This window comes from Amblyomma mixtum, chromosome 7, assembly GCF_055824585.1.
Source record: "Amblyomma mixtum isolate Tamu chromosome 7, ASM5582458v1, whole genome shotgun sequence".
NCBI lineage: Eukaryota > Metazoa > Arthropoda > Arachnida > Ixodida > Ixodidae > Amblyomma > Amblyomma mixtum.
The window spans coordinates 142,959,731-142,984,209 of NC_143018.1; the positions used below are offsets into that span (position 1 = coordinate 142,959,731).

The 24,479-nt window shown below is 47.0% G+C and overlaps 1 protein-coding gene and 1 pseudogene across 1 annotated transcript in view; both read right to left on the reverse strand.

Annotated features, from left to right (window-relative positions):
- Positions 1-2,006: 2,006 nt before the first annotated feature.
- LOC149337755 (uncharacterized) lies at positions 2,007-3,394 on the reverse strand (annotated as a pseudogene).
- Positions 3,395-11,284: 7,890 nt separating this feature from the next.
- The window catches only part of LOC149337756 (uncharacterized), a 102,539-nt gene continuing 89,344 nt past the window's right edge, over positions 11,285-24,479 (reverse strand). Inside the window, exons 12-13 of the mRNA XM_089554510.1 lie at positions 14,526-14,645; positions 11,285-11,473 (exon numbers count right to left, since the gene is read on the reverse strand). Coding sequence (XP_089410636.1) covers positions 11,285-11,473; positions 14,526-14,645 — 309 coding nt within the window. The remainder of the gene's footprint in view (positions 11,474-14,525; positions 14,646-24,479) is intronic.

The window sequence follows — 24,479 nt, forward strand, 5'->3', positions numbered from 1 at the left end:
TTCGACACGCCGCGCCGATGTGGCCGTCCTGCCCGCAGCGGGAACACACCTTCCGGACGCCTCGGTAGTCAAACATGACGCGGTGGCCCTGGACGGTCAAGAAGTTCGGCACCGCCTGCTTCATCTCGATCCGGACCACGCGCGTCCCGTTGCCGACGTGACGACGACCCTTGAGGACGGGGTGGGTGATGTCCAGCACCTTTCCGTAAGGGGACAGTGCTGCCGCCAGCGCCGCATCTCCCACGAACAGCGGCACACGAAAGCCGTCACGTGGACCACGACGGGACCCACGCAGGCTACTGGGACGGAAGCGCCGTTCACGTTGAAGGCGCCTTCCACTAGCATCTTCTCCGCCGCCGCAGCCGAGGCCATGGCGACGCAGAACTTCATGTCTCCATGGTGCTGGAGGCTCTCTAGCCCTTTCGGGCCGACAACCGGCTCGATGCCGTCGACGATGTTGTCAGCTGTCGCGTCGGAAGTAACTGTGAACGAAAAACAGTGCGCCTTTGGGGGCAGCGCACGGAACACCGGAGGGGCAGCAGGTCCCGGGCCTCCCATGACGTCACGGGCGGCCGACTGGGCTGCTGCTTGAAGGTCTGGAAGTTGCCCGAGCACCGGCAAAGGCACGGCGCCTGGGCTGGGAGGCTGGTTGCGGAACCTCGGGGTCGCAGTGGATCCGAGGCCCGCCTGCACTTGTCAAAACTTCTCAGCAAGCCAGCGCCGAAAAATCTTCGCTGGGTCTGGACGAGCTCGGGCGACAGCAACAAGCGTGCTCGGCGGTCGTCGAACAGAATGCCCGCCGCTGTCGGCCGTGCTCTTTTTAAAGCTGATAGCGAGCATTCGATATAAAGCTTAGGAAGTTACTAGAACCTTCTGGAAGAAACTAGAACCCGCTTCGTCCGCATGCGATCAATCGATATAAATCTAGGCGCGTCTTGCTTCACAAACGAAGCGATAAAGCTGCTCGTCGGCCGCCTTGAAGCATGAACAAACAAATAGTACAAACGAACGCTACAAAGATCTGCGGCAATACTATCATGGCTATGCGAAAAAAAACAACAAATGTATAGCAAAGAACACTAAAATGGTCCTAACCAAGCAACACCAAAAACGATACACAATCATGAGTGATACCAGATGGCCAACAAGAAACGTGGAAAAAAAGGTGAAGAATGAAGCGTTAAGACCAAAGTAGTGTCTAAGGTAAAAAAAAGCTTGAAATGGATGAAGAGTGGAAACCTTAAAATTGGAAACGAATAACCAGCAGCCACATGAATGTTGTAGCGGCGGGTGCCGCCCAAGTACACGAACTGCTAGCAACCAAACAAATCCCCCTTTATTGCCACATACAGTCATATATATACACATAGCGACACTGGTGCCTCTAGCGGCAGGTGATTCCCAAAACGAAACCGAAACCACATATACAACATATTCCCTTCCTTATAAAAAGAACAGCTACATGGGTTAGTGATTTAGTAGTGTTAGTACGTTAGTGCTCTTTTACAGAAGTATATTTACAGTAACAACAATGCTTGTCTTATGCACTTCATACAAAAATATAAAACAAAAAGAGGAAAACAAGATACAACTCCATTTATGTCCCTATTTCACAACGTCAGCAAACTCAACACTCGTGCAGATTGTGACAGGTTCATGTTCACTGCAAAACGTGTCTTGCTGTACTTAGTGTCCATAGCGGTCTGGAGGTCGTCTATTCCTTGATGGCTGTACCCTACGCTGAGGTCCCGATGCTTCTGAGAAACCACTGGCGGCAGGCGAAGTCTCTTCCGACACCAATGGTCGTAGCGAGAGCGGAAGGCGCCGAAGTTTGGATTGCACTGGCTGCACCGTGGATCGCGTTTTGACGTGATGCACAAAACCTTTCGCGAGGCCAAGGCCTGGATCGAAAAGAGATCCAAACTCGCCAACTAATTCCTTTGGGAGGTTAATATCCTGCACGGCTTTCGTCGGGTCAGGGCGCTGTTCCCTTCGAGAATTGGAAGTTAGCGTCGTTTCAAGGCATTGAAGAGATGACCCATCAATCTGTAGACCGAGGGCCTTGATGGCATCGATACCCAAGAGTGAGGTGCCTTTTTCAACGACGTAGAAAAGAAGGCTTGTTGTGCTACCTTTGTACGTAACGTCAGCGAAGAAACAGCCACGAACCGGAATTGGCTGTTTTGAATAGTCCAGTAACCGAACAGTCGGGGCCAAAAGTACTTGGCCTTCAAAATACTGCTTAAAAAGATCGTGTGCAACAATGGAAACTGACGACCCAGAATCTACAAGGAAAGTTATGTCCGCACGGCCAATCGAAACTGTGACGTGAACAGCGGAGCGAGCGGCCGACGTCACAGCCAGAATGCTCAAAACTTCCTCGCTCGGAGAATCTTGGCTGTCTACCTCACGCACCGGAGCGGAGCCTCGTTTCTGGCAAACATAGCGGAAGTGACCCATGACACCGCAATGGTGACAACGCTTGCTTTTGGCTGGACAGCGAACTGATGCTGCATTGTGCTGGGATGAACCGCAGCGGTAACAATGAGACTGGCGGTTGTGCGCCCGCTTCGAGCTCTCGTCGGATTCTGGTGTACGCGTAGGCGTATTTCCACGAGTATTTATGCGTCCAACATCTACAGAAGGAAATTCTTGCAGATCATTGTACGCCTGCTCAAACTGCCTTGCCAGTAGTACTGCTCTAGCGAACGAGAGAGACGATCCTTCAAGCAGAAGACGCTCGCGTAAGCTTCGAGACGAAATACCCGCAATGAACTGGTCACGCAGCGAATCTTCTTCGACAGGAAAAGAGCATGTAGCAGAAAGCTCCCGCAATGCTGTGATGTACTCATTCACTGATTCACCAGCTTGCTGAACTCGCCTACTGAAACGATGCCGTTCGGCAACAACATTGCTTGGTGCCGAAAAATGAGCGTGCAGAGCGGTAACTGCGATATCGTACGACGATACTTCAGGCCTTGTGTCGCCTGTGCCCTTGCTATCTTCCGACGCTTTATCAGTAGCAGTTTGCTCACCGAGCTTGGCGTTGTCCAACGATGGAAGTGGTAATGTGTAAAATATGCGCTGACCTTCTACGCCGAGGCTGTGAAGAAGTAGTGCTTTGCGACGATCCGGCGTGCAGTCAGAGGCCCCCGAAGCAAGCAGGTAGTTCTCGAAGATGCGGAACCATTGCGGCCACGCAACAGCAGGCCGACCAGGCACAGGCAGGAACGGGGGCGGCGGCGCGATTCCAGAAATGCTCATGGCGCCGGAAAGCAAGCGGCGAAAGTCACGCCCCCCGAAATGATCCCGTCCTCGTCGCCAATGTTGTAGCGGCGGGTGCCGCCCAAGTACACGAACTGCTAGCAACCAAACAAATCCCCCTTTATTGCCACATACAGTCATATATATACACATAGCGACACTGGTGCCTCTAGCGGCAGGTGATTCCCAAAACGAAACCGAAACCACATATACAACAATGAATGATAACCGATGACCAACCAGAAACACGTAAAAAGATGGACGCGGAGCTGAGACCAAAGTCAGCGTCAAAGGCGTCATCGGTTATCATTCATGTGGCTGCTGGTTGTTCGTTACCATTTTTTTTCTCGTTTTTATTCCTTTGACGCTGACTTTGGTCTCAGCTCCGCGTCCACCTTCTTTCGTGTTTCTGGTTGGTCATCGGTTATCATTCGTGTGGCTGCTGGTTGTTCGTTTCAAATTTTAAGGTTTCCACTCTTCATCCATTTCAAGCTTTTTTTTACCTTAGACACTACTTTGATCTTAGCGCTTCATTCTTCACCTTTTTTTCCACGTTTCTTGTTGGTCATCTGGTATCACTCATGATTGTGTATCATTTTTGGTGTTTAAGAGTTGCTTGGCCATGACTGCTTTAGTGTTGTTTGCTATACATTTGTTGGGTTTTTTTAGCCATGATAGTATGTTACGTGGTTGCTATCGTTCTTCATGTGTTAGATATCTTAGTGATCTTTTCTACTGCCTGTGCGTGTTACACGGATGCTACAGCGTGTTGGCTTACATAAAGGCGGGTTTGGTGCGAAATAAAGTTCAGTTGCAAGTTGGCGCTGGTCCTGTGGTGTTTGTCGCTTTTGTCCCCGTTTTTTGCGCCGTTTTCCTCCTGAATCATGAACCAACCAGCCCAAACTAGAGTTCTTGAGCGTGGTGGTGGTGTGGCGCTTATTTTTTAAAGAAGGAATCGAATTTGTTTTTATGAAAGATTGCCCTAACACGGAGAGCATCTGGTGCCGGATAAAATTTGGTGCTTCTTCTTGTGTTATTGCCGCAGTATATCGACCCCCCAGTGCCCCTATTACATTTCTTGCATCGTTACAAGAATACTTTTCAAATAATGTACCTGGAAACGCAAGTGTAATCATTGCCGGTGATTTCAATTTGTCGAGTGTATCTTGGGAGTCACTTGATGCAGGCACAACTGATGCTAAACACTGTGAGGTCATGTTAGACATTGCCTTTAATAATGATCTCACACAAATTGTCAAAAGCACAACAAGGATTAGAGCAAGTACGGAATCAATATCGGACTTGGTTTTTGTAAGCAGCAAAATAACTGAGTATGATGTGTCCGTTAAGGAAGGGCTTTCTGACCATAACCTTGTTTTAGTTTCTTTCAAATGGCTGATACCACCGGAAAAACGAAAAGGCGAACTATTTCTGTTAACGATTTTTCTAATGCTGATGATGTCAGCATCATAGACTACTTGGAAATGACCTTCGATTCTTACCACGGGGAAGATGACGTCAACAGTTTCTGGGAGAGGTTTAAAAATATAATCAGGTACTGCCTACAAAAGTTTGTTCCGCAAAGTAAAAAAGCGATAAAGAAACGTAACCCTTGGATAAATCGTGAAATAATCCAGCTAAAGCGAAGGATAAAGCGGAGAAAACGCAACAGAGTAAGGAATCAAAATGAAATTTCGCACCTATCTTCGATACTTAAAGAGAAGTTATTGACACCAAAAGATAGGTATTTTTCAGAAAAGCTCACCCAATTTATGAAAACTTCCCCACAGCGTTTTTGGCGTCACCTTTCACCCTCGAAGGAAAACATGGAGTTTCTTACAGTGGATGGTTGTATTGTTAATGATAAATCAGAAACCGCTAACAGATGCAATGCTTATTTTCATTCTGTATTTAGCCCTTCTAACTCTATGCCCCAGAATTCTAGAAGAGGATTATGCTCCCCGCCGTCTGACACACCCGCTATTATCTTGTCCCATGAAGGAATATTTTCCCTCCTCCTTAATTTAGATACAAAAAAGTCTTCCGCTCCTGATTCTATTCCTAATGAGTTCCTAAGAAGATACGCGGAATGGATCGCAAAATATTTAATAATCATATTTAATGCATCACTGAAGCAACATTCCTTGCCAAATGACTGGCTGCAGGCTAGGATAATTCCAGTACACAAATCTGGAAGCAAGCACGTTCCCGACAATTACAGACCTATTTCTATCACCTGCTCCTGTTGCAAGATGCTTGAGCACGTCGTGGCAAACTGCTTATCCAAATATCTTGAGGACACGAACAAACTAAATCCCAATCAACATGGTTTCAGGCGGAAGCTCTCTACTGTTACCCAACTTGTAGAAACACTGCATGATTTTTCAAAAGCCTTAAACAACAGGGACCAAGTGGATGCAGTTTGCCTAGACATGTCTAAAGCATTCGACCGTGTACCCCATGATGAACTTAATAGATTCATTGACTTAGGCATAAACAGAGATATTGTATGCTGGATTAAAGCTTACCTTACTAATAGAACCCAGTATGTGGAGGTCGACGGTGCGAAATCTGACGTCCTGGGTGTACTCTCAGGTGTCCATCAGGGGTCTGTGCTGGGGCCCATATTTTTATGCTATGTTAATAACGTCGCAGTCTCACTTCCTCCTCAAATTACAGTCCGGCTACTTGCGGATGATTGTTTAATATACTCAATTATGTCAAAGACAGAAGACCAGCTCACATTAAATTTGGCGTTGAACTCCATTAATCAGTAGTGTACAGCTTCCAGAATGAAAATTAATTATACAAAAACATCATATATTACACTGGCAAACAAAACCAAAAATATTTTTTCATTTCATTGTGAAATAGATGGGCGGTATATAACACGTGTCAACTCCTTTAAGTATTTAGGTGTCACTATATCATCTAATCTAAGTTGGAATTTACATATTGACAACTCATGTTCAAAAGCCGAAACTAAATTGTGGTACTTTAGAAGAAAACTGAAACTTGCATCCACAAAAGCAAAACTAACTGCCTATCTCGCGCTGGTACGTCCGACACTGGAATATGCAAGCGTCATATGGGATCCGTATCAGTCAAATCAAACGGATAAGGTTGAAAAAATGCAAAGAAGGGCCGCCAGGTTCATTCTGTCAAAATATAGATATACTGATTCCGTGACTGACATGCTACATGATTTACAACTTCCTTCACTGTCGAAACGAAGGAAGATCGCCAGGCTAAAATTTCTTGCGCAATAATCGCTTCAACTTAAAAACAAGCCTCTGTTTGCAACAGCGTTCGTATCGCCCTGTAAGAAGCTCTCACAGTAACCAGGAGTAAAATTCACAGGTTCTTTTCTTCTTCGCACCAGAGGTGCCCCGTCAGAGACGGTTGGTTCCAACTGGAAGACTGAAGCTCTTCGCACCAGGGGTGCCCCGTCAGAGACGGTCTTGTGTTCAGTTGAGACACAGGAGTAAAAAAATGGAATAACTGAAGATTTATATACAAATATTTACAGAATATACAAGTTAGACACAACGGCAAAAAGACAAACAACCAAAAGGCGAAACTGGCTAACACTAGGGGAGGCCCCTACTCGGCGTAGCCGAAGATGCGTAGCATCTCACCTTAGCCCAGAACCCCGCTTCCGGCTCCGGGGCCCGGTTTTAAAGCCTTAAAGGCCCGGCCCACATTTGGTAACTTCCAATCATGTTGCGGTCTTAACATTATTGGTTCATCCAGGGCATGGCCAGCCCTCCAGCTTCCGTAACGTAGAGCACTCTCTCCACCACAAAATAAAAACAAACACAAATAGACATTCGTGCCAGCACGTGCGCGAATCGGTACCGCGGGGCGGGGGGGACACCCGTTCTTCTTGGCGCGTTCGCGAGCGGCCGCGTTCCAAATAGGAGACGCTTCGCTTTGAGCGCCCTCAGCCGCGTTCCGATAACCCCACGTATACTACCGATCCCTTACACGCCCTTCCCAAGATTCTACAAAGGGCTCAAATGCCACTTTTAGAATTATAACAAGAAGGGATCGGTACGGGTCACAAAACCACCCTGTGGGTGACATGCCGCAGCTACACCAGCACTGGCACCAGCAAAACCAAAAACAAAATTCACACAGGCACCAACACAACATAAGCAAATGGCACAAATACATACGGTAGCATGCTTGCTGTGCGCCGTAAAACGGAGTCCAAGTTTATAGGCTGTGCCCAGATCAGCAGAATGCACACCGTGGTCCTGCTCGGGAATGATCACACACACACACAGGCACTCGCGACTGGAGCGTTCACTAGCACTGATATGGGGTCCGTAAGCGGCCACGTGAGCCTCCTTGGTCGCACCGAGCGTCCCCGTGTGCGTTCGAGCCACTACGTGCTAATCAACCCGATTAACGCCTGACGGTCACTCACTCATTAGGCTGGTGCCACAACGGGGCGATAACTAAAAACCTGCTGCCCTCCAGGATCGAAAACTTTGTGGTACTCGATGGTTCCAAATCCCTGATCACGCGACGCCCTTGAGGGAACGCTCTCTTCGGCGCACCAATACGAGACGCGTACTGCGTAAGGAGCATAGCCCCTGTCCAGTGTAATCATATCAGTACGGCCGCTTCTGCCACACGGGATTTGGCGTACTGCAGTACGGAAGGTACTGCTCCACGCGCTGACTTTCAACGTGAAGGCCACGCACCTGCCTCCAGCTGCTCTGCCTCGCTTGGAGCCATTTGTCCCGTTCCTGCACGGGCAAACCTTGACGTTGCAGTTCCCTGCTTTATAGGCATTTGCCGGCTTCGTGGCATCATCTAACTCCAAGGCTCCATGAGCTCCCTCGCAGTCACTTGACTCGAGCTTGCCTTGCGGCAAGTGGCCATTCATTTCCGGGTCCTCAAATAACCTGGCTGGACACACACCGGGTGCGTTCAACAACTGCGCGGCGCTCTGCCCGGTCGGCCCAGCAGGCCCACCTCCGCTCTCTGCCTCGGATGAAGGACTCTTGCCACCAGTAACGCTACGGGGCAATTCATGCCCTATACCCGACACAGTGTGTGTTAGCAGCAACGCCAGATTTTCACCTGTTACTAGCTCCGTGTCGGAGGTCACAATCTTAGTCATAGAGCCTGCAGGAATTCCACCACTGTCCTGTTTGTTATCGGACACCTTGGCCTCGACTGGCCCTAGATCATGAGAATTGGGCTGCTCCTGTTCTTTGCTAGCCGCCCGCGGTGGCGGGAAAGCTGTGATATTTCCGCGTCCTTCAGGAATCCTGTTTTTACTTCCTGAATCTTTTGCGGCGTTTCCTAACAAAGATGCGTTCCCGCATACCGGCTGATTGCTTTCAGCGTCCTCACTGCTCTTTACCTGACCTGTGCATGACAAGCATAATCCTTTGCTTCCAGCACAGGCGGCCTCATCTCTCGGGACTCGGAGCAGTTCTCCCTGGCTGATTGACTGGCTCTTCTACTCTCCTTGATCTGAGAGATCTCGAGTTCTACCTGCTGGCGTCTTGCTTCGATTACTTTCAAGACATACTTAACATCCTGAGGTTCTTCCTCGAAGCAGCGCCTTTCCGCCATTTACTTTCGCAAGTTGAGCCTGAAGGTCCGCTAAGCGCGCCTTCGCTAACTCAACCTGGTACCTCACATCGAGTGAGGGCCGGCATGGATAACTCTCCATACCGCCGTCTGTACCGCTCAACTGTCCTACCGGCTCGAACACATGCACAGGGACGCTAACAATGCGACGAAGGAAACTCACAGTTTCGATGCGTCGATCCGCATTGCCAGCCCTCTGGTGTCGGAGTTCACCGCCACTTTCACCGCACGCCGCGATGAGCTGTCGCACGCCGCTGGTCCTGTGCCCGCTGTCGTCACTTGCTGCGACCCGCCGGTGACCGTCGAGTTCTCGACGCGCTGCTTCCTTGACCGGACGCAGTCCCGCGTCGCTGGACTACTGCCGTGGTCCTTGCATCCTTGCCGCCGTACCTCCGCAGGTCCTTTCTCGAACGCTGCTGTTGCCTTACCGTCGCCTTTCTCCCTGTCTTCAATCTTCTTCCTGCGCCGTCTTCCGATGGCCACAGGATCCTGTCGACTGCGCCAGTAAAATTCACAGGTTCTTTTCTTCTTCGCTCCAGAGGTGCCCCGTCAGAGACGGTTGGTTCCAACTGGAAGACTGAAGCTCTTCGCACCAGGGGTGCCCCGTCAGAGACGGTCTTGTGTTCAGTTGAGACGCAGGAGTAAAAAATGGAATAACTGAAGATTTATATACAAATATTTACAGAATATACAAGTTAGATACAACGGCAAAAAGACAAACAACCAAAAGGCGGAACTGGCTAACACTAGGGGAGGCCCCTACTCGGCGTAGCCGAAGATGCGTAGCATCTCACCTTAGCCCAGAACCCCGCTTCCGGCTCCGGGGCCCGGTTTTAAAGCCTTAAAGGCCCGGCCCACATTTGGTAACGTCCAATCATGTTGCGGTCTTAACATTATTGGTTCATCCAGGGCATGGCCAGCCCTCCAGCTTTCGTAACGTAGAGCACTCTCTCCACCACAAAATAAAAACGAACACAAATAGACATTCGTGCCAGCACGTGCGCGAATCGGTACCGCGGGGCGGGGGGGACACCCGTTCTTCTTGGCGCGTTCGCGAGCGGCCGCGTTCCAAATAGGAGACGCTTCGCTTTGAGCGCCCCCAGCCGCGTTCCGATAACCCCACGTATACTACCGATCCCTTACACCAGGTTACACCCATGATGGCCCGTATTAACTGTTTTTCATACTCCTTTTTCCCCTGAACAATAACAGAATGGAATTCCCTGCCTCAGGCCTTTCTGCAAATAGACAATCTCCCCAAATTTGAAAATTGCTTGTACCGTTACTTACCTGAATAGACATCCCAGTGATTGTGTTTTTCTTTTCATACGTTTTGTTTCCCTACTGCTATTTGATAGTTGTAAGCCAAAATATTTACCCACTAGCGTTTGTACTTTAGGCCTGTATCTGCAGTGCAGGACAGCTGTGTTGCGGCGATTGTCGTTTTCAATTTGACTGTTTTGAATTGTGTACTATTTATACTTCTGGCTGTGTGACTTTAGTTACATATGCATCAGTTTCCACCCTGTAACGACCTGACGGCTGAGAGTATCAATAAATAAATAAATAAAATAAATAAATAAATTACTGGCAATAAAAAAGTGCACAAATGTTAGTTTTCCATGCCGTAACAGCGTGACCGAACTAACGTGTGGTTACTTCCCTGATTAGTATGATTATTGTAGCTGATTAGGCTTTCTATTCTCAGTAGTATGACACCTTCGAACGGCTTTTTCATTTTTTTCATTGATTGAAGTAGGTAAATGATCAATTAGACTCTGATTTTCTTAGCACCAGCGACCATTTTTACAACGTTTAACCCCTTCTTCCATTTGTTTTTCATTTTTTTTACATTTTTAGTATTTATTTACAATGTTTTGCGTTACTCGTCTAGGCCTATCGCACATCATTCCCAGCAATCACCTGAACCACAAATCAGCATCATACGTATTTTTTTTTTACGCAACCCCTGATTATTTCCAACAAGCGGTTCTGACTACTGCTACGCCGACGGCTTTTCCAACAAACGGGATGCATACGCTAATGCGGGAAATGTGTGTTCGCATGCTTCCACAGAAGAATGTCAAGGAGGAGTCGATTGTGCATGTGCGCAGCATGTACATTGTTCGGACACAGGTTACACATATGCGGCGAGAACCACATAAACGTCCCTATCGAGAAATCCAGAAGCGGATTGCACATCATGTAGCACACTTCAAAAGAGGACGCGAGCGTGATTTCAAACCATACGTGCGTTGTTTTCAATAAAAAGTGCTTCGGTATGCAATCAAAGCCACTGAAGTACCACACAGAAATGAAACGAATGGAAGTCTGGTCTTATTTTCGTTGGTCTTATCAATGTTCGCACTATGAAGCTCTGCTTGCACAGTGGGCAGGGCGAATCAGTTCAGCCGAGGCATTTCTCGTAGGCGGCCGGTGATGTGTACTCTTCTGCGTAGAAATTTAGTACTTCCTTGACTGTGGAAAGCAACCCAAACTTTCCATCTCCGCAGTAGTTCGTCGCGTCAACGAACTCCAGGCCCACCGCCGTCAGCCCGTACTTCAATCCTGTCGCATTCTTTTTGCTTGAGCACAACTGTAAAAGTAAATAACTTGTAATTGCGCGTTATGAGTATCATTTAGGGTAATGCAGTGTTTATAACAACGGGCGATTGTTATCACAATGCTGCATTCGTTAGGAAAAACAAATATTTAAAAGACTGATTCGAGAGCATTTCTCTCACAGAATGTTAGTTTACGATATTTTAATTGCACTCCATCTGTCTGCCGAAAGAGGGATCATTGTTAACGCCGCATTCATTTCCACGCCTGAAATGTATCAGCCAGAGTGGAGCACTGGAACAGCGGTAACGAGAGGGACGGCGACAGGAAGACGCTTTCGCTGACTGGCATCGAATTGGTGTATTGCGATGGGGAAGGCCGCGCTATACACGAAACATGGCGAGCAAGAATGCAAACGAAGATTTATCAATCAGGAAGTGTCAGATAGCATCTCTGCTGAATAAACGCAAGTTGTTATGAGATAAAAGCCGCCGACGGGCAACTGACGAAGTGTGAAGAAGGTTTTGCATGTTCTCGGGGATCAGCCGTTGGGCCGAGGGTCATGTTCTCTGAGGATCAATTATACATTTTTTTTTTTTGCACCCATTCGGTTCTCTAGCACTGGCAAGTGCAGTTTGCTGATTTTGCCGCGGCTTTCAAGCGTCCGTGGTAAGTGACCGCACCATTGGCTGGTTGACTATTCTGTTTGACTAGTTGGTTTCGGTTAATTTTTAATTTTAAGACGCTAAAACAGGAAAAAGCAAGAGCGCAGACAACAGAACGAAAAGAACGAAGGGCTTTCATTCTGTTGTCTGCGCTCCTGCTTTGTCCTATTTTCAGACTGTAGAAACCAAACATTGGCTGACTAGACCTCACAATCGGCTACATATCGCAGCGAATGATGAATTAGTGCTCGCGGCGAGTGGCGAACGCTGCTGTCGATGTGGGGACCTGCTACCTGGTTGTTTGTCTGACTGGCTGCTTGCTGAATTTGTTTGATGCTGCTGTCGCACTAACGGCTTACTCAAATTAATTATAAATCCTTCTAGAAAATGGCTCCTGGTCTTGGCATTTGACGCTGAGTAAGGTGTCGTTCTGGAAATGCTCAGTGTTCGCATTTACCGCAATGAATGAGCATGCTGTTTTGGTGCGACGTGTTCTTTATATACTTGGTATCCTGGAGTAGCTGGGCATGAATACTGCATTTTCTCTCTTCGAACTAAAACTGTTCATATGAGAAGAGAGTCCTATAGACGACAGTAGAGAAACAGTTACCAAGTCTGGATCTCTATTTCTTCCGATTGACTTTCTTTCGTTTTTCTTGACTTACTCGCCTGAGAAGCCCTCCCCTTTTATTCCGGGCGGGAAAAAAAATCTTTACGCCAGCATTGCTCTTTTTGAGAACATGCAAAAATTTGCGCACGTGCGGGATACAGAGTGTTCTTCGCTGCCTGGTCACCAATGGTAAGCATATGTTTCTGAATTTCGCTTGCGGAATTAATGATTCGGTTTTGTTCCGCATAGTGGAGTCATTCTTCCGAGCGTAAGTTCCTGTCTTCTTCCATCCCGTCCCGTATGTTAGCGCTTTTCTGTCGTTTCCTTCAAGATGAACTAACTAACCAGGCTCAGCCCTCTTCTAACTCTCTTTCAATCCTTAGGCATTCTGTCCAGTTCTCTCTACCTTCATTTTTTTTTCGCGTCTGCCCAGCGTCATCTTATAGCTAAGTGTCAGTAATACTTCCTGGGAAAAAATAAAGCGACTACGCGATATTTTCGTGCATTAGAGCCGTACGCAAGCATACTGAGAGGTTGTTTCTCATTTACAGTGCGCCTGCACGCAATGCATGTTAGAGAACAGCTGTCTGAAAAGTGGCAGCAGCGCATTGCGTTAACAGGGAAGATGTAATTATTTGTTTTTATTTTTGTTTTGCTACATCTTTTGAAAACTCGACAGGCCCGAACATTAACGACACCTCCACCCGTCGTGCTACGTCATAACCCTCGGCGCACGACACTAGCGAACCTGAATCAGGTGCGCCCCTGCAGGAAGGCCTACAAGCGAAGCAGCACAGTGGGCAGTGAAGGAAGGCGCGATCAGTATGCCAAGACAGCTCGCGAAGGCACGCCTGAGCAACCAGAGAGAAACCAGCCTCCTGTTTGCAACAAATGGGACTCGTCGCGCTACGAGTGTTATCTTCGTTCGTGAAGAAGAAGCAGCAAGATCTCTTCATTGCAACCACAGTATAGTGCAAAGCGGCGGGTACTGCACAATGATATGTATCGGAGCTAGTTGGTGCATGTTCCAGTTAAAAAGAGCAGCTAACGAGGGACAGCACACATAGAGAGAAACGACACGAGGTGTGTCTCTTTGCCGTGCGTCTTTTAAGTGTAATTTAGATACTCTACTTACACAGAGTTTATGCCATTGCTAATTCCCCTACAGAAAGCATGTCATGCTTTAGGCAATCGTCAGATACAAATTTGTGGTTGCCACTTCTGGATAGATTTTTTCGACATGCCTTCAGAACTGCGTTTTGTTTTTCCAAAGGCACCGTGTAACCGCTAGTGTTGGCGATGAATTACGGGCATCCTCTTTTCCTCGCGGCTATTGAGGCCTTCAATTTGGCTCCAGAGTGCATTGGGCCACCCATAAAGTGAAGCGCATGTTGGGTGGAAGATAGCGACCTTACAGGGGTTTGTAGCGCAGTTCATGTACGAGAAAAATTGATTACAAGCACCTTCCTCAAGCAGTTCAATTTTGCTGGGCGCAGGCTTGGGCCCTTTTTTCCCACGAAGCACTACTCCTCATCGGTGTCGTCCGCTTGAGTTTGACACCTCAACGTAGCATATAAATATCTGCGTGCAGCCTACAACCCAAAAACGATGCATTGGGTTAGTTACCAGCAAAATAGAAGCTGGCACCCGCATGCAGAAATGTCCACCTGATCAATTAGGCATAATGCGGAGTTCTTAGGCGGGCCACCTGCTCCTTGAGCAACAGAGGCTGCAGAGCGTGCCAGTGTTAAGTAAAGCATGGCGCTGGAGCTGCGATTACATCGTAATGGCTGCGAGCCAAGGGATCCCACCTTGTAACGGAGCGTTTTGACGGTGTCGTAGGCAAACGTCTTCTTTGCGTTCTCGTCAACAATGTACTTGCAGTCCATGAGCTTGCTGTCCATGACTTTGTACTTCCGGTTCCTGCAAACCTGCATGACATTACAATGACCAAAAGGGAGTCAGAGCTTATGCGCCCGTTATTCGCCTTCTTTATTCGCGACACAACTGTTTGAAAAGATTGACGACCCAGCTTAGCAGGGAAATTTTCGAAGCCTACTGCATAAAAAAAGAAAATGACCGTTTCATCAGCTCCACTTCCGTATCTTTATCCAAGAAAGAATTTAACTATCTAGATGCTAACTTGTGCCACGCGCGCCCACGTGCCTGTGTTATTTGATGGTATCGGCTGTTCATCATGTGTGATTACGGTTCCTGTATAAATGTGGTTTTCCCGTAGTAAACTTTAGTTGAAGTTCCGCGTCTTGTCCTGTGCTTTCCTCTCTTCGTCCCTCGTCGTTTTGCGCGGTTGCAATATGCACTCCATTGTCAACCACCAACTAGCCCGCCTTCACTTGTTACATGTGGTCAGTTTCTCGCGTAATTTTTTTAATTGTAGACTTATCAGCCGGCGTTGGAAGGATGCTGCGTGGCAACAGAGCATCCCCGCCCTCACCACGTTGTTCAGGGAGTAATAATATAGTTAAACGTATTACTAAGCTCTTGATTCACTAAATACAGACGAGTCGAGAAATATTACCGCTCTTTTTGTTAGAGGCTAGAGGCTTGAAACTTGATTCGCCATAAGAAACTGTTGAATCTCCAGTTTAGTACCAAACGGAATCGTAAAAGACTGAAATTACTCCTATGCATTTCAGAAAACAGCGATGCACATGCATTTCCGAAGAGTTAAGAGCAAAAGATCTGTGAATTCGCCCACGTACAGGCTGGATGCCATTCTTTAATTTATCTCCTAATTCATATTGAAATAAGCTTCCTTTAATCATTTCGCTTCCACATAAACAAAGGAATTTTCTATTGACCTTTTGCGCTACTTATGTGCTTAGTCACTGTGAAAAGCGTTTGCATTTCACTGCAGCTATAGCTACTACAACTTTTGCAACTCATATTTTGTCTCGGTAGTTTTTTCATACACTTTGTTTTATATGAAACTGTCCGTGACAATAACACCGTCGAGCGAAATGAAGGTAATAACATAAACAAAAGCGAGTAAAACGAGGAGCAGGTGCTCAAAAATTTAGAACATATGTTCAGGTTTCGCTACTGGGCGTTGGGACATGCTCGACATCGACTCGCTGTGGACGTCTTAATAGAAATCTCCAGCAAATATTGAAGCAAGGCTCAGACCGCCATGCTTCTTACATGGTCGTAAGCAACGTGGCACGTCCCAAAAAGCTGCTGGTGGCACCCAAATGGCGCTGCTTGCAAAAAGAAAACACTATCTTCCAAAAGCTCGAAGTCCTCCATAAAGCGGTCAACAAAAGGACAAGAATAAACTGTGACCCGTGCGAATAGCCTAGCCCAGACAGGAAAGCCGAAGCGGAGGCAACCATAGCTCAAGAGGTCAGCAACCCAAACCGGTGACACCAAAAAAAAAGCAAATAAGGACGGTAGATTAGAGTAGCCACGTAAAACAGGTTAGTGAATAACGACAGCGTGTAAATGATAACAGAAAAGAAATATAATATTAGAGGGTGATCTAGAACTCGAGGGAAGACGAGTCCACGCGAAAGTTCGAACAGAAGCTTGAAGGTACAAAAACATAAATGTAACAAACATTATATGCGGCGAACATGGGTGCGAAATTTTTTTTTTAAATAAAAGCTTCCGAGTCTAAAGGCTGTGTAAAGTAAAAGAGAAACGACCCGCCGGCCGCCAGCATGGCAAGGAAGGAAAACAATTACGAAAAATGAAAGGAATCCGACCAAAAAGAAAGATGGTCGGTGCCTTTCATTTTTCGTCATGTCCCATCCCGACCAGATGGGCTTCCGTCAAACTCTTGACTTCAAAGGACAACAATTATTATGCCAAGATGTGGTCAGTGTGGGCACATCAGATCAAGATGGCGAAATGAAAAAGCCATCATGAGAATAGAAGTGACCAAGAAGCCGAGCGGTTATCAGAACGCAACAATCCAGTGCGTTCAAATGATCAATCTTTTGTAGACATTTAGCCGGGCCAGGATGCACACGCACCACGCCTTTTTAATCAAAAAAGCAGAAATAACTCCTTTTTCTGTTTTCCTTTTTGCCATCGCCGAAACATTTGTGTACGATATCAAAGCACGCCATTCATGGTGGGGTTCATTGCAATGGGGAGGCATATGTCTCCTAGACTCCTTTATACACATATGTCCCCAGACTCCTCCTTTCACTTTTGCATGAAAGAATGCACCTTAACCTTGATGAGCAGCCCAGCATCAAAACACATCATGCTTGCGCACATACCCGCATTTGGGCTAATTACTCAAAGCCACTGACTTTTTTTTGTTTGTGTACTCATCACAGCTATCGGAGGCCGTAAACTTCTTCCGAGCGAGGCCCTGCGAGGTCCTCACTTATGCAGGCACACTGCTAAGAAGTCCGCTGGTAAAAAGCTGTTCACATGCGACACCAACGGCACACATCGAAACACATGCCGACAGAAGCTTAGAGAAGCACAAGTTGATAATCTTCATTGTGAGCCTGTGCAGGCATAGTCGGTTGTTTTACATTTCAGAAGCTTTGCATATGCTTCGTCAAGAAATAAATAATTTTTCACCGATTTGACACTTGAATTCCTTAGAGCAGGTGTTGAATTTGTATACACATTTAGTATTTTTTTTGCCCATGAAGGCAAGCAGATTTCAAAGTCTGATTATTTTTCAAACTTTCTTCAGCCGAAATTTTGTTTTTGTGCAATTTCTTCGAACACTAAACTTAGCTTATACATCAGATGCAGCGCTGTCAAAGCTAGAGCTTTCGTCTTCAGGCTATTGCCTTGCTTGCAGGCTTACTGCATGACACATTTCTCCACAGCTTGCTTAAGTACGCTCGTATAGCTGACGACATAGATGTCGCTTAACCACTCTGCCTGAAAACAAGCGAGGATGAATGCGAAATGTAATGCGAAATCATTATATGTCTCACGCAATGAGAAACTTGTCACCGAATGTTGTCCGTAGAAGTTATCCGCAAAATTTATCTATAAAATGTGTCCAAAAGTAGCGGCAATTATCACTTGACCTCATTCGAAAAAAAGATTTGTCGGTATTTGGGTTCGAATCCAAACTCTCTGCATGAGGTCGGCACACAACGCATCTGCCACGAAGCGGCGTTGGTTCACGCGCGTGAGAGGGGCGGGAAGTGGGTTGTCGTGTGTATGATAGAAAAGTTAACTGGGGGTGTGTACTAATAACGATGACTTGCACAAGAAAGTTCCTGACATCATCCAAGAGTCACGTAATAAGTGTAACGTGAAAACAATAACTTGGGGAAAAAAGTTGCTGACGTTCAAACATTTCGCATTTATCCAATGCAGTAGAGTGCTGTGCACTCCAAGTTCTTTTTTTTCCATCCGGACTACTTCTGCACCTCTCAAACCTTTCCAACTGATGCATGAAACGGAGTACACCACTCTTTCATTTACGGCGAATAGGTTTCGATGTTCTGACCCTGTTTTTTTTAGCAGTGTAGCTTCAAAGTCCTGCCATCTACGCCGAACTACTTCGGTGGAGCTGCCTAGTTACAACTTAAGAGCCCCTGCAGAAGGTTGGAAGATATCCTGAGGCATGCATGGGAATTTCACGGCCCACATAGTGGTAGGAGACAAATCGAGTTTCTGTAACACAGCATTCTCTTGAAGGACTCAGATGTCAAAAGGGCCCATCACTGCAAGTATTAGTCTCTGAAAGTGCCCTTCATGAAAATTCACGTCACACATTTATCGATTTCAAGACAGAGGCAAACAAACAAAACACAATTTGTTCACCGAGCACTGCGACCGTCCGACGACAAAAGCATAGAGAAAGATATTGGTAAAGAGCGGACACTCGGCGAAATCTGGCCCCAGGAAATGACGCGAAATCCTCCTCCTCCACTAGATAATCTTCCAACTCCAGGATGGCGCCACCAGTCTCTAAACGCGCGCGCGCGCGCGCGCGCGGGCGGGTAGCCGGCGCGGCGGCTCAGACCCATCCGAGTGGCAGACAACGGAGCTTCGTGGGGGCTGTTTTGTGCGCGTGAAAGCGTGCGGCGTATTTGCTCGTGCGGGCAGACCGCAATTTTTTTCGTCTCTCTTGCCCTTTGACGCAGAACTCCTCCTGTTTATGACGGCGGCAAGGTGAGAAATGTTTATTTGTGGAAGTACGCTGTATTGCATGCAATTTAGGCGGCCGCGCCGGCCGCCGTTGCCTGTCTGCAGTTCGTGAAGCGGCGCGCTCGCTCTGTGGCCAGCCGGCTGTTGTTCACGGCATTCTTGCAGTTTGAGACAACGTCAAGGAAGGAATGTTTTGTTTTTGCAAAAGTACGCTACATTTCAAGCACTTTATGCAAAATTACGCTGCATTTCGAGCACTCTAGCTTAGTACGCCGGCGCAGTTGTGAAGGGCGCGCGCACGCTGTGTCATGCTACGCCGTGGCGGGAGCGGCGGGAGGAATGATGCTGCATGATGCAGCCTCGCCGGTCGGTGCGTAGAAACAAAAAAAAAAACCTGCCCACGGCCTGTGGCCCGACGCGCTGTGCCTAGCGGTTAGTTTTGCTTGGTTTCGCGCTTTCTCGGGATGTCACGTTTTTGTATGGCCCCCGACAATATGTAACTTCTTATGGGTGACATTTGTCGGTGTAAGGTTAAAATGTACTTTTTTGAAAGTGGGCGAACGGCGAAGACGACCGTTCCCGCGCAGCAAGTACGGGACCGTAGTTTTCAAGACTGGTGGAAAAAAAAGATGACGCACGAAAAGCTCAAAAACCTTACTCTTGTAGTACGTATGTATGTATGTAGTACGTGTGAAAGAGTCCGTTATCTGCGCTCGTGGAAACGCACATTTCGCCCGTGCATTGACAACACAGGGATGCGCTTTTGAAAACCGGCAAAAAAAGGCAACGCGTCGGGCTTTCTAAGCTCTTAAGAGCTTGAAAACCAAGAACTGTTGCGCCGATAGTTTAATTTTTCTATGCTTCTTAAAACATACGTTGCACCCGTGTATTTCTCAGTGCTCCTAACACATTGTGTACTTCTGGTTCGTAGTCCGTGTTGTGGCCGTCTTTTTACGAAATATTCTCGAACAAACCGCGTACTCTGCGGTCCACCTAGGTTTTAGAAGGTAGACAATAACGTCGGGGAATGTAGAAATGCTTGCAAAAAGCTGATTGGTATCTGCCGTGTAGTACGGTATGTGTATTGTACTTTGCGCAACGACGTTCAGCATGCGAGTTTCGCAAAAACATGTTTACTCCGCTCGTAATTTCGTTCCCTCGCCGCTTTCGCACCTTTTCACTGTTTACAGAGTTACAATATAAGGTGACTGAGAATGACCATACTTGCGAATTTTTCAGGTGATGCCACCCGTAGGCAACACCTGCTGTGTGCCGTGGCGCCGCAACAGGATCACCTTGAGCAGGAGGCCAGGAACCATCATCCGCATCCCACGGCTTTGTTTGTGTTGCACAAAATAAATGTTCTCATTTCACTCAAAACCTGGTGTCTTTTGTGGAGTGCTAATATTTGGCAAAGGCTGTGATGCAGCTGCGTTCATGGCTGGTCAAAAGCACTCGAAATCTATTTAATTATACGCTGCCAACGGCGCAGCGGGGCGCGGCGTATGCTAACATTCAAACCGCGCGCCCCTGAAACCGGAACCGGAAGTCGTCCCAGGCAGCGAGGCGCAGCGCATGCAGCCATTCAAACTGCGCGCGTTGAAACCGAAACCGGATGTTATGAGACTCCGCCCGCTTGGTGCGCTGCAGTCAAATGGGCCGCTGGGCCCTATGGGAGTGTCCGCTCTTTACCAATATCTTTCTCTATGACAAAAGGTCCACGACGATGCCGTTCCGCACATTGGCAAACGTTGCCTCGTCAGTCTGTTGCTGGTCGAGTGGTGTGGTCCCGGGAGTTAAGCGGGCGCGCTTCTCCGAAGCTTAACGGTGGCTTGGACTAATCTGATAGCGGCCAACGCCCTTCTGATATAGGCTTGGTCAGCGTCTGTTTGTTCTACGCGCCAGAGTAGGCGCGCACATACCCGTATGGTCGGCCCGGCCTAGCAGTCTCCCTTCCTTTTTCACGCCGGCCGCGCGTCCCCATTGGTCAGAGGTCGGGGCCGCTTCTCGGGCTAGTTCTGGCTTCGCGCCGTCGCCGACGTCCGAGTGCAGAGGAGGGGGACATGCCTTAGCGCACGCAAGGCTGCGCCCTTTTCCCCCGGCTAGCAGTAGAACAGACTCGGACGTTCGAGAGAAATCTTCGGCGTGGATGACTCATTCTCTCCCCGCACGCCGTGTCGGTAAGCGGTGGTGGAGGGGGCAGCAACGCACAGCAGGCTAGTCGCGCAGCGGCGGTTCCCTTTCCCCCTGTTTTACTACCGCGCCGAAGAGACGCGTCCGTACGGCGCAAATTTTGTTCCTTTGTTTTAAAAATGCGCCGAATTTTGTGACAGGTAGCCAGCTCTTAAACGCCCTCTGCGGCAGACCGATGCCGTTGAAGTAGACCTCACTGCATGTTTTTCGTTCTGGAAGAACGCTGTCATCACATATACATTGATCCGGGGAGAACTTCACTTTTTAGCAAAGAATAACTATTACTGTAAAATAAGTGATATCATGTGAAGACGATGTCCACATTGGGACGCAGAGAATACGCCAGATATGCCTGAAAAGTACTAAATGCGAGAAATTTCGAACGAGTTATCAAATCCGCGATTAGCTATCTTGGCCGTGTTCGCATGAAAACTGTTGAAACTCGTGCCCGGCTACTCAGTGAAGCGCAAATACGAAATTTCAGCAACCGTCAGGGCGAGCAAGTCGGCCTCGACGGTAGTCGGCAGGCTAAGTGATACGCAGAGCAAGCATCAAACACTTACCAAGTTGATGAACCGATTGACGTACAGACGCACTGGCCCTTATTTTACTGCATCAGTTGTCCCACGTAAAGTCACTAACATTTCATATAAACCACGCTTAGGCGTTCCAGCTATTATCATTTTTTGAAAATGGGTAGCCTTTCTATATTTAGACTGGAGGGCAACATAGGCATTTCATTGCATAACTGTAAAAGACATTTGTTTTTGCAACATTACGCGTCACAAGACTTTGGCCGCTGAAGGATGGAGCACGTTGCCCGCGACTCAACACTGTGAATACAACCTCGAAATCGACAAGCGACTATCGAGTACTTCATATAGAGAACAGCAGCTTCGAGCATTTGAACTGATAAAAGACATGGACAACGGATGGAGAGTGAAGACTGCATGAGCAGAGCCGTGTCAGGCGAGGTGAACGGCGTGATGTTTTCATTATTTATTTATTTTACCCTCAGGGCTTACAAAAGCATTGTAGAGGGGAGGGGCAGAAATACAAAGGACACTATGCAATATGGTTAAGAAAAGGAAACATAATAATAAAAAGAAAATAAAGGCAGCACGAAGAACGACGAAAAAAGAACAAAAACGGCACGTATTCAAAGCACACGGGTAGGCTACAGATACGCAACACTTTGGCTGAACAGAATGCTGCAGAGTACAGCATCAACGTATTAAAAAAAATGAAGGAACAGTCATACAGAACATGATAGGCGCCAAGTGCAAGTTTTAAAAAGAATAAAAAAGGACTTCAAAATATGTTAGTAAGGGAAGTACGAAAGCGGTGGTTGTCGGTGATAGCGACCAGGTCAGCAGGTAGATGGTTCCATACTTAAAAGAAATAAATAGCGCACAAGAGAAGACGGAACAAGCGAGGAGACACAGACAAGCGCTTGACATACTTTTAAGTATGTTATACCAACATGCCCAAGCCTCATCTCTTCAGATGGTTCCAGTCACGGGATGTTTTTGGTAGAAATGAATGTGCATATGTTATGGCGTTGTGGCGAGGTATGGCGACTTTGTAGCAGTGATCGACACGGGCAGAAACATGAGCAGCATCTGTGATCAGGCGCGTTCTGAGTTGATGGTTATGATGACAAATTTTATGGAAGAGGTATATACAAGAAATCTTACGACGGACAGTGAGAGGGGGCAAATTTGGACTTAGTTTCATGTTAGTGACGCTTGCTGTGCGGTGGTAATTATTGGCAATAAAACGAGCAGAGCGATTTTGTACGCTCTCCAAGGTTTTATTCAGTGATACATGGCCAGGGTCCCATATGGATGAAGCGTACTCGTGATTGAGCCGGACATAGGGAGTATATAGCTGTTTTTTAAGTGAAGACGGAGCTAGTGAAAAGTTACGTTTCAGATACCCAAGCATGCGATTGGCTTTAATGTAGTTAATATGAAATTTCCAGGAAAGGTTATTCGCAATGTGTACTCCAAGGTATTTATAAGTTGAAAGGGAGTCGAGTGGAGAATCATTATTGTTTTGCATTGTTTTGCATTTTGCAGCATTCAGTTCCACCTGCCAAAGGGAGCACCAAGAAGCGATATTATTTAAGCCAGTCTGGAGTAAAGTCATATCAGAAGGATTAGTTATTTTACGGTAAATTACACAGTCATCAGTGAAAAGACAAATAGAGCTAGAAACACAGTTGGGTAAGTCATTAATATAAATAAGAAAAAGCAATGGAGCCAGGACAGATCCCTGAGGCACTCCTGATTGGACGGGTACCTGAAGGGAGTCAGTCTCGTTAGCTGTGACATACTGGGTGCGGTTTGAAAGAAATGCGATTATGTAGTTGATGATGATTAATCTTATCAAAGGCCTTGGAAAAATCTAGGAACGCACAATCAGTAATGAACCCCGAGTCTAAAAATGAATGTAGATCATTGGTGAACATAAGTAACTGTGTTTCGCATGAGCAAAATTTGCGGATCCATGCTGGGAGGGATGAAAAAACTGGTTTCATTCGAGAAAGTTGACGAGGTTGGGGAAGATTATGTGCTCAAGTACTCTGCATGTCAACGAAATGGGGCGATAGTTAGACGGTTTGTGTGAGTGGCCAGATTTGTAAATAGGAACAACTTTCCCTGTTTTACAGTCTTTGGGTAGACAGCTCTCGTAAAGTGATTTGGCAAAAATAAAGCTTAATAAAATAGAGCAGTATTCAGTAGTGTTCTGAAGCAGTTTTGATGTGATTCCATCGACACCACAAGACGATGATCGTTTCAGTTGACTAATGATGGTTCTGATTCCGGCGGGATAAAAAACAATGGGGTCCATTGGAGAAAAATGAGCATGAGGGAAAAGCGGGCATTGAGTGGCTGAGGGACTAGTGAACGAGAGGGAAAATGTGTTATTCAATAAGGCAGCACATAAATTTTCAGGGGCCTGTTTGCCATATTCGTCAACCAGGGTGGTTGTTCGATCGTTGGAGCTTTTTACAATGTTCCAAAATTGTTTCGGATTTGTACTTATTAAGGAAGGAAGTGTGGTGTTACAGAAATTGAATTTAGCTGTTTTCCGAGCGTTTATGTAGTTTTGTGCTTCCTGATTGTATACTGGCCATTGGTTAGGACTACATCTAATTTTTGCTTGGCGAAATGGCCTTTTTTTCTTATTGGATGAGTGTTTTAGATAGGTGTTATACCAGGGGGCACTGGATGAGTGATGGATCGTTCTTAGTCGAATATACTTGTCACTAAGATGGAGAAGTTTACTTTTAAAAGATGACCAAAGTTCAGAAACCGAAAGCCTCGCGTAGATTAGCAAAACATCATCGAGAAATGAGGAGAGCTCCATGTTAATAGCGTCAATGTTGGCTTTGTTGTAATCTCGGATACACTTTTTGTTGCTTTGCTCGCGTAGATGGAACTGAAAACGAGAAGTGTAATATATCATGG